Genomic DNA, 13,716 nt, shown 5'->3' with positions numbered 1-13,716 from the left:
CACCGAATCGTGTCGGGGACCCAGCGAAGGCACCGAGTGCCTGCCCGGGGTGTGGCCAGCCTGGCCGGAACCTCGGGTAGATGGTGCGACATCCGGTGCGACACACATCCAGTGCGGACCAGTGTGCAGTGCCGCGGCCGATCGATCCGGGAGTGGTGGTGGTGGCGCGAAAATGCGTTCTGCCGGCGTGGGGTCGGAAAATTTATGTAGGAATTTGAATAGACGGAATGGCGCTCGCTTTCGGGCCCGCAGGCTACGGTTGTCTTCGCTGCAGTATTGACAGATATTACATTGCTCCGTGCGGCGTCGATGGGCCGGCCCGCGGATCACCGAAGGGTGCCCCCCGGGAATCCGGGCACACGGCTTCGCAATCACACTTCGATGTCGATAAGGAAGATGATAAATTTCACCTTCACGCTTCACCTTTCAGCGCGATTCGTTCTTATTCCTTTCTCTTCCCATTCCTTGCAGGGTGCGAAACTGGGCCATCCGGTTCGGCGTCGATCTGTGGGAGTTTGGCCGGCAGTTCACCAAGGCGGTCGACATCAAAAACGTAAGTATCTCGCTCGCCCACCGCTAAGGGGCTCCCGGAGATTTCGCTTTGTGTTTGAGAAGGGATTAATTTTGTCATCCTCTGAAGGACCCGCACCGACGTTCCAGGGCACCGCCCTGGGGATTCTACGAAGAGGCGGCGGCGGTGGCCCAGGATTAGTCGAGTTGTATTTTGTCGTACCACTGACGGAGACCGGCACGCATTGGGGCCCGGAATTGGTTCTGTGAATGGCATCCTGGCATCATCTCCGCCACGCTCCGCCACGAAAGCGCTCCTTTCGTGCGGGTCCGGAGCGGGCGGTCCGGACGGGCCGCGCTGTAACAGATTTATCCTTTTAAATGCCTCTGCTATGCGGTTTGCTCTAAGCCAACAAAGCATTTCCAAAAATTTACCTGAACACCCAATAACGCAACTGGCAGGGAACGTACCGGGGTACCGGGAGTGCGTCGCCAAAATGGTCAAGATTAGGCCCGGCAGGCCCCCGGGGTGTGTTTGGGGGAGAGCTCCACGTCTATCGAGCCCTCCCCGACCGCGTCTAACCGGTTTTATGTGCGACTATAAACGGTGTATGTATTTTTGGCTGAGCCTCAGGGCCGCTGCGGCATCATCTAAGGGGTTCGAAAGTTTTCGCCACGGCACGCGGGTGGTGTTCGGGCACTCGGGGTGGGTGGAACTCCGTGTGTGTGTGTGCGCGCTGAAAGTTTTTCTTCAAACTTTGGAGGCAAGGCGAGGCATCTGTCCTTTGACGAGAGTCCTCTCGGTGCGCGCACGCCCCGTGCTGGATACTGACAGTGTTTTCCACCTTCACCTGGCACCTGCTGCCAGCGTTGGTTGGTTGGTGGCGGGGGGTGGGCGGACGGTGCAGTATGTCGAGCCGAGCCGAGCATGTGAACTTTGCCGAGCATCACGGCCCGTGGATGGTAGCGCCGGATTTTCACGGCCCGAGGATCGATTTTATGTCCAGCAGCGCCTTTGTCGTGCTGCGTTGCCGCTTCACCCGTAAGTAGGTTTTACACACATACATATCCGTGTATGTGTGCCCCTCTGTGAAGACGTTCCTCGTTCCGTGCCGGTTTATGAGGCACTAATGTGGGACGAGGAGCAGGACGAAGGGCTTAAAGCGATGCGAGCGGGTGTGGAGGAAAACCTTGAAGAAGCACTCTGTGGATTGGCCCACGAATGGATGGATGTAAGAGGGCCGTTCGAATCACTCACTCCGGTGCCAGTAAATAGCTCCAAGGTGTGTACGCCGCTCGACAACGACGAGCGACGGTTCGTTGGGCTGAAATTAGTTCCGCGCCAGAATGATGATCTAACGGTGAGCTAATTTTCTGCTGTGAAAAGTTTTCCCACAGCCCAGCGACAGCGCGGCCGATGCAGCCCCGAGGCAAAGCCGTGCCCGAAGCTGCAGCGCGTCCTCGAAACGAGGATCGATTTTCGGTCGTTCATCAGGGCAGGATATTGTTGCCTTTCTTGGCCGTGCAGAAAACTTCCAGTGGAACGCTCAAATTTTAAACTCCATTACCGTTGAAAATAGATTGTATCAAATTTTGAGTGCAATCCTACAGAATGTTTTTACCCAATTTTGGTCGTTGTTGTGGGAATACAGTTTTGAAATTAATTTAGAGTCGTATGCCTATACCGATATGGTCAAAAGTACCATGCGTCTCCTTTGAAGCACCATGCGCCTCCATCGCTATACGATAACCTTAAAATCAGCTCTTCAAATCAAATGATGCACCATGCTTTCAATGGAATAACTTAATAACAATAACTCTTCATCTTCTAATAATAATTACTCTTTTTATTCGGGGAAACATTCATGTTCAAAATATGCACAAACTACCATGCGCCTCCATCGAGACCAAACACCGTGCGTCTCCATTCGGGCTGCGTTGTAATGCACTGCACGCATCACGATAAGCACAGTTTCTATTGAAAACCACAGACAACACCAACGTTTAGAACTATGTTGTGGCACCGATAAACCCATTACATGATGGTTCAATTCAATCAACAGTCAACGACGAAGGAATGCGAACAGTGATAAAACATGAAAGCTCGATAAAACCTCGGTGCCAGCACCGGGACCACTCGCTGAGGCCCGTGTGTTCATCTCCATTATGATTATCGTCTATGTTCACACTCAGTTACGTTGCACATTTCACTTACGTGGCCATTACACACGTGCCGCACACGGAGGATCGGAGGGCGGCGCACCGGAAGACTCGCAGAGCGCTCTCTACTTACCTTTCGTTCGCCGGAGGTGTCGAGTAAAATGTCGGCCCCAATGTAACACTTGACGGTGCAACAACACTTTTGCCGAGCGGCATTGTTTTTTTGTTTTTTGCCGTGTGTGCCGTGGGCCTATCGGTAAAACGGTGTTCGCCGTTCTCATTAAGGAGTGCAGAGGAGGGCTCAGGAGAACATCGGTACATCGCGTTCGGGCACCGGTGTAAGCCTTCGACTGACCAACCGGCCCGGAAGAGGAGGAAGTTGTCCGTTACAATCACTTGCCCGCGGGCGAAACAATTGCGGGCGATGTGAGTACAACTTTTTGCGTGAACCCAGCCCCGCGTTGAATGGCGTTGACCTTGACGAGGATGGCAAAATGGGCCCAACGAACGTTACAATATTGTTTTTCATAAACTGTTCGGGAACAGTGCCCGGGGATGAAAGTGGCCCAACGCTTTCAATGGGGCTCCAGGGCCTCCAAACAGGAGAGCGAAACTTTGGTGGAAAGAACTAAATTATTGATTCGGTAAGTGATCATTTATTATTGACTATTCAAAAGTGTAAAGTCAGAAAGTAATGGAAAAGGTTCCGATCACTACGCCGGGTTGACGGCGTGCGATGTTAAATAATGTAGGAAAAGCCGCCGCCACTGAGAAAAGGGTCCTTTTGAACGGGTACGACGTGCTCTGTACGGCCGCCTTTCTCCCTTCTATCGTAAGACCTCCACGGAGCGCACCTCGGTCGCTCAATAAAAAACGAAATCTCGGTAATCTTTTAGCACCCCGGACGGACGGAGCTCCCGGAGCACGCTTAACAGGTTGCCTGTGGTGCCGCGCTCCACTACCCCCTGAATGGGGCATAAAATATTTGCCACGCTCCGGCACTTAGCAAACGAATATATATTGAATATTTTATCCCCCGAGACGTAGATTAATGGTGGTGGGTCGCAGCCGCGTGCTGGTCGATGTTTTCACTCCGGCTCCGGCACCACATCCGGTGTTCTAATCGTGATCTTCCGGCTGCCCGGTTCCCGACTCGCACCACGTGTGTCGCATCCACGACGTACGTGGATCGGTGAATCGGCAGCGAGCCGGCACGGACGATATGTTGAAGCCGCTCGGACGAAGATTTACTCCCCAGGAGCTACGCCGAGTCCAGTCCGGTCCAGCGCCCGGTGTGTAACGGTGTTTCTTGCCGTTACCGTTGTCCCGGGAGCTACGTGCTCCGTTTACCGAAGTGACCCGGACCAGCGCCCGGTTTGTGGAAGCTGAATCGCTCCGCTCCGGAAGTGCAGCTCGTTTTCGCCGATGCCAACATAACTCGTGCGGGAATGTAGCCCTCCTGCCCTCGATCCCGCCGTGCGCTGCCGGGATATGCCAAATCACTAAATTAAGTCTCATTGAGGAGCTCACTTTCACCGCAAACGACTCCGGGGAATGGTTGCGCCGGGCATGCTGCCGCCGGGAAGACGTCTTGAAATATTAAGTGAATCGCGCGCGGACGAGTCAAGAAGCGCTCCAATTACCGACACCGGCAATCAGTGCCGGGTCGTGTGAAGTGAAGTGGCGAAAGGAAGTCGTCGGATGGAACTACGAAACTGCAGCTGCTGAAATTGCTGCACGTTAACAAGTCGGTTCCGATCCGACGGCCACCGCATCGAGCAGAGCAGCCCGGGCGCCGTTCGCCGTTGGTGATTTGTTGATGTTGGGAAGTTTAAACAATTTTATCAATCGTCTTTGCCGTTTGCTCTGGAGGACGCAGCAATCGGAATCGGATTGCGGTGGCCAGGTTCTAGCGAGCGGGTGGAATTGAGTGGGATTTGCTTCGATAAGCACAGCGCGGTACTGTCGTTGATTTCATTTTGGTGGTCTGGCAAATGTGTTTGCCATGATTAGGGCTAAACGTTCATTAAACGTTCAGCGCAGTGCGCAACGTTTGAAGGAGCGTGTGTTTAGTTGAGTAACCGATTTCAATAAGCGATATTATGGACGAGTGCTGTTTGGGGCAAAAGCTGGTCTTTAATGGTGTTGTTATATTGCGACTGGCAGATATTTTTTCTGACGTTGTCGTAGCTAGGGATTCTAAACTCGTAGTTGAGTTATTGTAACTTGTATTTTAATAAGTAAACTCAGTAAACTGAGCGCAAAGCAGATAAACACGTATTGTATGAAACGTTGTCGATACAAACAAATTGCGACTGATAACAATAAAAGGGGATATTAAAGGGGATAAATATAAAGGGGGACATAAAAGGGGATATAAAAAGGGAATAGTATTCAACCTACACATATAACCAACTTTTTCCAACTTACGCCGATTAGCTCCACTAAAGAACAGCGCACACTACGCAGTTATGATGATGATGACGGACAGAGTTCTTAGAATTTCACTAACGAACCTAGCCCAAACCAGAAATCTCCTGCTTTACCTTCTGTTTAACCTGTATTAGAAAGATCCTACTATCACGAGAATCCCACTATGACACCAATCAAAGAGTCTTTTGGTAGCTGGAATAGCGAACATTGATTGATAAACTGCTTTTTAAAATACCATCGCCTTCTAGACCATTTTGCATACGAATAAAATGTTCCGAATGTGTCAAAGCCGACTCGCTCTGCTAACGTCAAATTGGGAGGTTTTTAAACCTTTGATTTTTAACGTTGTTCTGGGAATACTTCGGTTTAACTGGCTTTATCAATTTCCCAAAGCTAAAAATCTATTGTAATGCCTAGCAACTGTGTCAAGTCCAAGCTTATGTCTGTCTTAAGCCTAGTAAAACTGAAAGGAAATAAAGATTAAAGGGCTTTGCTACGAATGTAATGAAAGCATTCGTTAGATGCCAAAAACAAATGCTGCTAACATACAAAATAAGGCTCGACTTATTTGGCTGTTGGAAAAAGAATAAATCCTTCCTTTCGTTCGATTGCCTTTGTACGGATGAAAACTGACCCACCTGGTCATTAACGATTTAAAAATAGAGACGGAGTCAGAGAGACAGAGAGCTTCGTTAAAGCCTCCGGTATCCCTGCAAAGCTGCGCCCGACTTTGGGGCGTGGAGTGCGGGGCCCACCCCCCCGCAACCCGTAGTTTTCCGCGGTTTGGGCGAAAGCAACCTTCGCCGAAACACACAGCCCACATTTCGAGAGCGAAATCAAACGGAAGCAGGTAAATCGAAAGGAAAATTTCTCTGCGCTTCACTTTCCTTCCGTTCCGTGGCCGGCTAAGCCGGGCGACGGGCGTGCGGGCTGCGGTGGACGGGCGTGCGGGTGAAGCTTTTAATTGCCTGCCCTTTTCAGGTTCAGCCAACCGAGGGGCGGGCCGACGCCAAGGTGCTGCGTTGTTTTTGCCGCGCAACCTGCGCTGCTGCCGACGGGTTTTTCCAGCCACACCATCCGGTCGCCGTGAAGAGGTTTGCACTGCGGTCGACGTTAAGATGGCAAGAAGGGCCATCTTTTATTTTACCGTCGGTCACCCCGAAAGCCCACCCACTCTCTCTCGCTGACCTCTTTGACCTCTTCGGTGTGGCAGATTTTTCCTCGAAATCATTTCTACAGCATTAAAATTCAAATTGAATGGATAATTGTTATTAGCGTTCGGCTGGTTTGCTGGGCGGCTCTGTTTGGTAGTCCTTTTCCTTACCCTGCCCGGGCGGACCGGTTCCGGGCTAGACAAACTTCCGGGTCACTTTGGGATTGAATCGTTTTGGGGATTAATTTTCGCCGAATCCGACGGCTTATTGGCAGGTGTCAACGTTAATCGCTGTCACCCGGACTGACGGTGGTACTGATGATGACGCGCACGGGGGCCGGTTCGATGACGGTACGTGCGAAAGTCCTGCACCCGCACCTGCACCATACACCCGGGGATTTAATTAAATATCCGTACACTGTCCGCACCTTATCCGATGGGCTTTTAGGGATCGGTTGGTTGGTTCCATAAGGACTTCGGGAAAGAAGTTTTCGGCTTTACCTGAATTGCCTGAGGACATTCAAACTGTGCTCTGGGGCTTCGCGCCTGTAATGCCAATATGGAGCCCGCAATTGCTCGAAATTTCATCATTAAACGCTCATCGTACATGTCGAGACAGGCGGTGCGGCACGCTCGTTAAAGCGCTGATTGATATAACTCCTCTCGTATGCGGTCCCGCACACAACGACAGCGAAGTGAAAGGGCCACCTAATGAGTGCCCGATAACCGATGTCCCGCCGGCCGGCCGAAAAGGACGTTCGCCGTGACGGTTGGAATGTGTGTCACGACGGCGCTCTGGAGCTCGGCCGTCGCGTCCTGTCAGCGCGAGTGGAAAGCGAGCGGTCACGCTCCGGTTGCGGGCACGGTGCCGTGGGGCGGGCGAAACATGATTTCCGAATTACCTTGATTGATAACGGATAAGCGATAAAATATGATTGATAATCAGATTAATGCGTGCCATCGTCGACACTAATTCGGTTTTACAGTTCAGCCCAGCCCCAACCCAGATCGGGGTCCCTATCGACGGATCGATGTCAATCGATTCGGTGGCCAACGTGTAACGTGTTTCCTTTTTCCTTTCAGCTGCTGCTTTCAGTTTCGTTCACACTGGGTCAGTCCGTGCCAAATTGATGCAATTAGTTGTTGATTCAATTTTAAGCAAATAAATTACAGCCTCATATGAGCCTATTGTAAGGGCCTCCGCCGGTATCGATCCGTTATGCTTCCAAAACAACCTCTCTGACCTCTCGTCGTTCTCTCATTGCAGCGCTTCAAGGACTCCGACGTGGACGTAACGCGAAAGGATGGCATTCTACTGCTGCGCGAGCTGGCGTCGGAAGTGAAGAACTTTATGGATTTCAAAATGAACGCCGTAATGGTGAGTAGCGCAATGCGCCCTTGGCCTCAGCAATGTACAGGTGCACGTGCGCCGGGACACCGCAACCGAAGCCTTCGAAGCCTTCGAAGCCTTCTTGCCAAAAACCGTTCCATCGAGGAACACCGCCACACACTGTTCGGGTGAAGATTTTCCACCATCCGGCCCGAAAAGGATTTCGGCTCGAAACGCTGCATTCGCGGAAAAAGTTTTCCACCTCCTTTTGAGCTCTCGGCCCGCCGTCGTATTGTGTGCCGCCTGAGATTAACGTTTGATTAGCTTTCCCGAGCCCGGAGACGGAGTCGAAAATTTTCCCGTAAATTGGATCCGGCTCCCGGAAAAAGCGCTCCCCCAGCGCCGGCGGTTGATTGATTTGGCCTCCGGGGTCCGTGGGTCCGGAAGGTGGGATAGAAGGAGGCCCAAAGTTGACCAGCGTAATGCAAGACTTGGTGCGGACTTGCTTGGCGCAGAGCCGATCGAAAACCGAGTAGTTTCTCGTACTCTCGCGTACGGCCAATTGTAGAATGATGAATCGCTCGGTCGGTCGAGGCCTAAGCAAACTCGCCAGCAGCAGTGGCCTTTTCTTTTCTTTCTTTATCGATTGCTCTTAAAACAAAATTCGGTCCTCTACGGATCAATTGTGGCTCGAGTGGTTCGAGTGGAATTTTTTTTCTCAGCTTGACGAGGGCCTCGGGATCGATGTCAGGGATTCGGCAAACCTGAGTCGATCTGCCCCCTGGGCGGACCATTTTCCGTTGCACTTAATGCGCAGGGTGGTGCTTCGGCTTGAGAGAAAGAGAATTGTGTGTTCATTGAACGTTTTTACACAAATATGATCATCGTAAATGTTTTTAACGGTTCGAGTATTCGAAAACGTTCCCGAAAAGCGGACCAACACTCTTTGGAGCATTGTAAAAAAACCCAAATGGGGAAACCGCGTTCACCAGGCAGAGAAACAGAAAACCACGACTGATTATAATGAACTTCTCGTGGAGGTCCCTTCAGTGACCCGTGCTCCCTCAGAATCGCGGAGCCCGCGATGGTTCGACCCGTCAAAAGTTTCGCTCACGGGAAAACCCCACTGGTAAAAGTATTTATGGACCGCTGTGCCTTTACCGTCTCAGGGCAGGGCTGTTCGTTCCGCTGTACGAACCGTGGCACTAGGCGGTCTCTCTAATCAGCGTCGGAAGAATGGCTTTTCCTTGCCGGGTGCGGCCCTGCTTGCCTTGGGCCTTTCGATTTCGACCGTACTGGCCGCACCGCACAATTCAGCAACCTTCATTCGACGGTACACCATTTGGCCATCCCATGTACACGGTGCCCAAGAATGTAAGGACTCCCAGGCCCCCGGGAGTGGTACGCCACGGGATGTAAAGGGACTAGAAAGGGAAGCCTAGCTCCGGTGTGCGCCATTTTTTAAGCGTCATTTTATCCTGTTTTGGGGATTGTTTCGCAAAAAAAACGGTGGGAAATCGCGGTGGAATGGCACTCGAGAGAGAGAGAGAGAGAGAGAGAAAGACAGTGGAAGAATATTTGAAATATGTTGTATCATCCCCAGCACCCACCTCCCGGTGGGGGATGAACTTGGCCGAAATTCCTGTTGCGAGGTACACGGTGACACGGTGCGCTGGCGCGCTGGAACCAGTGCAGATATAGGGGGCCAATAAATTTTCCCAACCCCACTGTGTCTGCCGCGGATAGTAAGAAGAATGGTTCGTGATAAGAAAGCTTCGTGGCCAAAATCTGCCAGATAGTATCTTTGGGCGAGGAGTTGACTCCTCCGTTGCTTGGCGGCCTCGACAGGAGGTTTCGGGCAACATGTGACCTATCCCTCCGTGCGGTTTATTAGTTGAGTATAAGCTTGACTCTTTGTGTAGTTCATGCACTGCAGTATTATTAGCTCAAGTTCTCAGGACCACCGAGCTAAGGTGCTAGAAACGTGACCAGTAACCACTTCATTTGCTCTCTTAAATCTCATTGACTTCGCTATAAATATGCTTCAAGCCTATGCAAACACAGACCCCAACATTTCGCCAATCAATTTCCGGTCTCAACGGGCCATCAATTATCCCCACACCGTAAGCCTCTCAATAACTAACCACTTCGTCCGCATGAACTGCTTCCGGGGTGGTTAAAGTTAGCGAGACAGGCCACAGCCCTGGCGACAGTTATTAGAGTCACGGAGAGCAGCGTCCGTCGAAGAGCGATCGAATCCACTCAAATCCCACATCGGATCCCCGGCCAATCCTGTACCAATCATTCGGCAATGATGAATTCGTAAATTGTGCCCATAAAACGATCGGCGGAAGCAGCGGACCGCAGCACATCGAATGTCATGATGAGAATATAAAATCATGCTGCCCTCGTGTACCCTAACCGAGTGCCTATCCCTGTGTGTTCCCTGTGTGGCACTCCCGGCAGCCGGACTCCGGTGGTTGTTTGCTTACACGTTAGGGGTTGGTGTGCTCGACGATCTCGGAACAGCCGACCACTTTCGCCGGCCTTCTGGACAAGATTGGGGCAGTGGGCGTTGGTTGGTTGGTCGGGCGGTCGGGTAACGTCATGTTCGGTTGGAGTTGGCAATGCCCGTTCTTCGCTGCCGGTGTGTCCGCTGCCGTGGCCACCGCCTTCGGAGCCACGGCAAACAAACAGCACTTGGAAATTCAATTAAAAATTCCACCCCACGTTCGGTGCCCTCTTCGTAACACGCATAAACATTCCGGCAACTCTGTTGTTACACAGCAGCATCCTTTCATGTCTCGACTGGCGGCGGTGTCCCGTGTCGGGGCTCCACTCCAACCGCCCCCAGACCTGGAGTAGTGACAGAATTTTTAGTATCGATTCGGACGCACGGAGAGCCAGATCCTGGATGGCACCACTTGGCCCCGTGCCTTCGAGTGGACCTCGCCTTTAATGTCCCTCTCAAAAATGACGCCCTCGATGACGATGATGACGGCTGGCCGATGACTGGCTCATGATGGTGCGGTGGTTAAGAGTGAAACCTCGTTTGTAATGAGGACCACGGGGACCGGCACTAGTGAGGAGCCTCTTTGCTCAACAGTTTAGAAGCACGGCGTTCATTAGGCGCCCTGGTGGCCCGCAATTTTGGATGTGGTACTGCGGGACGTCACCAAATGGGCCGAAAAGCTGTTTTGGAAGTTAAAAAGGACGAAGTGTTTGATTTTATTTTTGAAAATTACAACTACATCTGTAGGGTAACCATCCATTTTCGAATTACCACTTTCAAACGGCGTATAGCTGTGCTTCGTGTCTGGTTCTTTATAAAAAGCGCTTTCACCAGACTCTAACATTGACGGACTCGCTTGTTTGCTAGGGAATCTGTTCCGTGTTTTATCTATGAACTGTTGAAAGAGATTGAAATGTTGTGGGGATCGGTACAGATTCTAAATAGCTCTTTTGACATAGCATACCCCGAATTCTGGCACGATCAAGTTTCGAATACGAAACAAACCTCGGGACCTTGTAATTAAATTCAGCCCACCGCAAAGCATGGCCAGGAGAACCCTGTAATGCTGCTAACGATTGAATTCAAGTAATTAGCCCAACAATAGCATAATGCTTGCGGTTGGGAATTATTTTAGTTACCGTGCTGTCGTGGGCCATTCACACAAGCAAACAACACAAACCTTTCGTGTCGCATTTCGGTTGACTTAGACGAGCGACATGTAACGTGAGCGATTTCAATGCGTAATGAGTCCATCAAGTTTCGCAACTGCATCGGTAAAATGAACAGTAAAATAGCCGAAAGGAAAACCATGGGTGTTGCCACCATTGGTTAACGAGCAAAAAAGTAAAGTCCATTCCAAAGGAGGTCCTTTCGCTGATAGACATACTTCGAATCCTGGGCAAGAAATGAAAGGGTCGGTGCCATTTTAGTCAAAACAATGTGGTTCACCATGATAAGATGGGGTTGCTCACTGACGAGAGCAATGCTCAAGCTCATTTCACTCTCATCAATCGGTCACCCAGCCGAAAAGCTCACATGAAGCAAAATCATGGATAGTGTGATCAGAACATTGTCAGTTTCTCCTTTAATTGTTTACTGTGCGTAACTCAATACTTCTAATCGGTCAGTTGGAATTTCCCCGTGTCCTGCTCGTTGGACCCATTTAAGAAAGGTTCATCTAATTCGTTTGTTACTTTAAAAAAACCCACCGTTTAAAGATGGGGCACCCATTCCGGACGCATTGTAATCGACATGACGATCCGGACGTGGTGCCGTGCGTTGACAGGGCGCCCTCAGCAAGAGTTGTGGCCCTTGAACAGGCAGCGAGAGAAAGAAAGAGAGTAAAAAGAACGCGATGAACTCTGGTGATGTGTCTGTCAAGCAGATGGTCGATGCGATGGACGGGAAGATTGAATTTTGTGGTGACGAGCTAAAGCTTGTAAAATGTGGCCCATACCCGAGTGACGCGTCGGAAGCGCTGTAACTGTAAACAGCTCGGGCCCAGGGGCCCAGGGTCCCAGCAGACGAAAGGTCAGGCCCGGGGATGAAGTTTTATGCCCCCGGGGGGGTCCGGGACCATGTTTTATAGAGTTGAAAGTTCGGGCCGTTCGGGTGGCCACTTCCACCCGGACTCCGTTTTTAAGCTGGCAGAATTTATGTTTTGCCGCTCGTTGCGCATACCAATGACCGATAATCGATAATGTTGTCGTCTATCTGCACGCGCGGAGCCAGCGAATCTGCCGGGCCCGTCGTCCCGTGATTCGACGGGCCGCCCGGCGGGGAAAACCGGGTGCCATGAATTATGGCGTTCGGCTTATTTATGATTTCATGCCAGCCGAGCAATTCGTGGCCGAGGCCGGCTTGGATGAGGCCAGGATTTTCCGGTGGCCATCGTGTGCGTTGTTTAGTGAGAAGTTTGATTTTTCATTTACGCAGCGGCGCTGACGCAAGCAATATCGAACCCGGGCCCACCGGCGTAGGGGTGGGATCGGATTGCAGGAAAGTTGGCCGCCGGCTGAAAGGTAAAGTTTGATTTTTAATAGAATATTTTATGTGACGGTGATTGAAGAAGGTGCGCGGCCCATGTTGTTTTTCGCCGGCCCGGTGGCACGTGGTCGCCAGGACCCGAGACCCTTTTCGGTGACTTATTGATGAAGGGTTCCGCCTATGAATTAATGCGGCCCCCGGGAGCCATCCCGGGGCGGCCACCGGGCCACGGAATCGTGAAAATATTGATGAATTTAATCAGGTGTTTGTTCGAGCGAGACGGGAGCAGTAGGGACGGCTGACTGGGGGAATCCCCGCGCTTGGGGGAGAGTTTCAAAAATCACACACCAGCACCGGGAGGGATTGAGGTTTTAATGAACAAAGTCCTCAAAGGCTCTCGGCCGACGGCACATTTTTGCAAACCCAAGTGCGTGCGGCTATTGCGTAAAACAGCAGTCTAAGAGTGTTGGCTAAATAAAACTCCGGATTATCCTTCGCTAAAGGACCGGAATCCCTTTCTCTCTCTAACACTCACGCTCACGCAGACTCCTTGTCGTGTTCGTGTCTCGAAACGACGCTCCGAGCCCGAACGGCACATTGAAAAATGATGTCCTTCTTCGGAGTGCCAGCGCCCTGTGTTATTGTTGCCACGCAGTTTTAGTGTCCTACGGCTACGCCACGAGCAACGAAGGCCACGTGGCCACCGTAAGAAGCGGACATTTCGCGCGCGAACGAAATACTTCCACCGACGGGGCATTAGCGTGGAATGGGACTGTAATATTTATTGTTTATTGCGCCTATTTTGCCCGAGCCCGAGCCGAGGCTGGGTGCCGTGCTGGTGTGGTCCTCCCCAAAAAGGAGCTGCACAGCAGCGCGGGCCAAAGTCGAACGGACGCGCATACAGAACACGCTTTTCTTGGGAGATTTTTATCTGCTTCCTGCGTTCGCGTTCGCGTTCAGACGCTGCTCGGAGTCGGAAGCCTCCTTTGGCGGAGTCCTGCCGAGCTGAGAATGCTCATCCGGATAATGCGAAACAGTTTGCGAGATAAAGGCAGACATTCTGTGCCGCGGGGACGAACCTACCCGTCCGCGAATCGAAGCCATCGAACGGCCACCGTCCTCGGAGCGGCC

General features: G+C 51.6%; 1 protein-coding gene across 2 annotated transcripts in view; it reads left to right on the top strand.

The window, feature by feature from the left end:
* The window catches only part of LOC131209962 (voltage-dependent calcium channel subunit alpha-2/delta-4), a 34,736-nt gene that overhangs the window by 2,810 nt on the left and 18,210 nt on the right, over positions 1-13,716 (top strand). For both annotated transcript variants that reach the window (XM_058203139.1, XM_058203138.1), the window contains exons 2-3: positions 472-553; positions 7,524-7,634. In XM_058203139.1, coding sequence (XP_058059122.1) covers positions 472-553; positions 7,524-7,634 — 193 coding nt within the window. The remainder of the gene's footprint in view (positions 1-471; positions 554-7,523; positions 7,635-13,716) is intronic.

This window comes from Anopheles bellator, chromosome 2, assembly GCF_943735745.2.
Source record: "Anopheles bellator chromosome 2, idAnoBellAS_SP24_06.2, whole genome shotgun sequence".
Classification (NCBI taxonomy): Eukaryota; Metazoa; Arthropoda; class Insecta; order Diptera; family Culicidae; genus Anopheles; species Anopheles bellator.
Note: the sequence above shows the minus strand (reverse complement) of the source record. Positions and strands in the feature narration are given on the sequence as shown.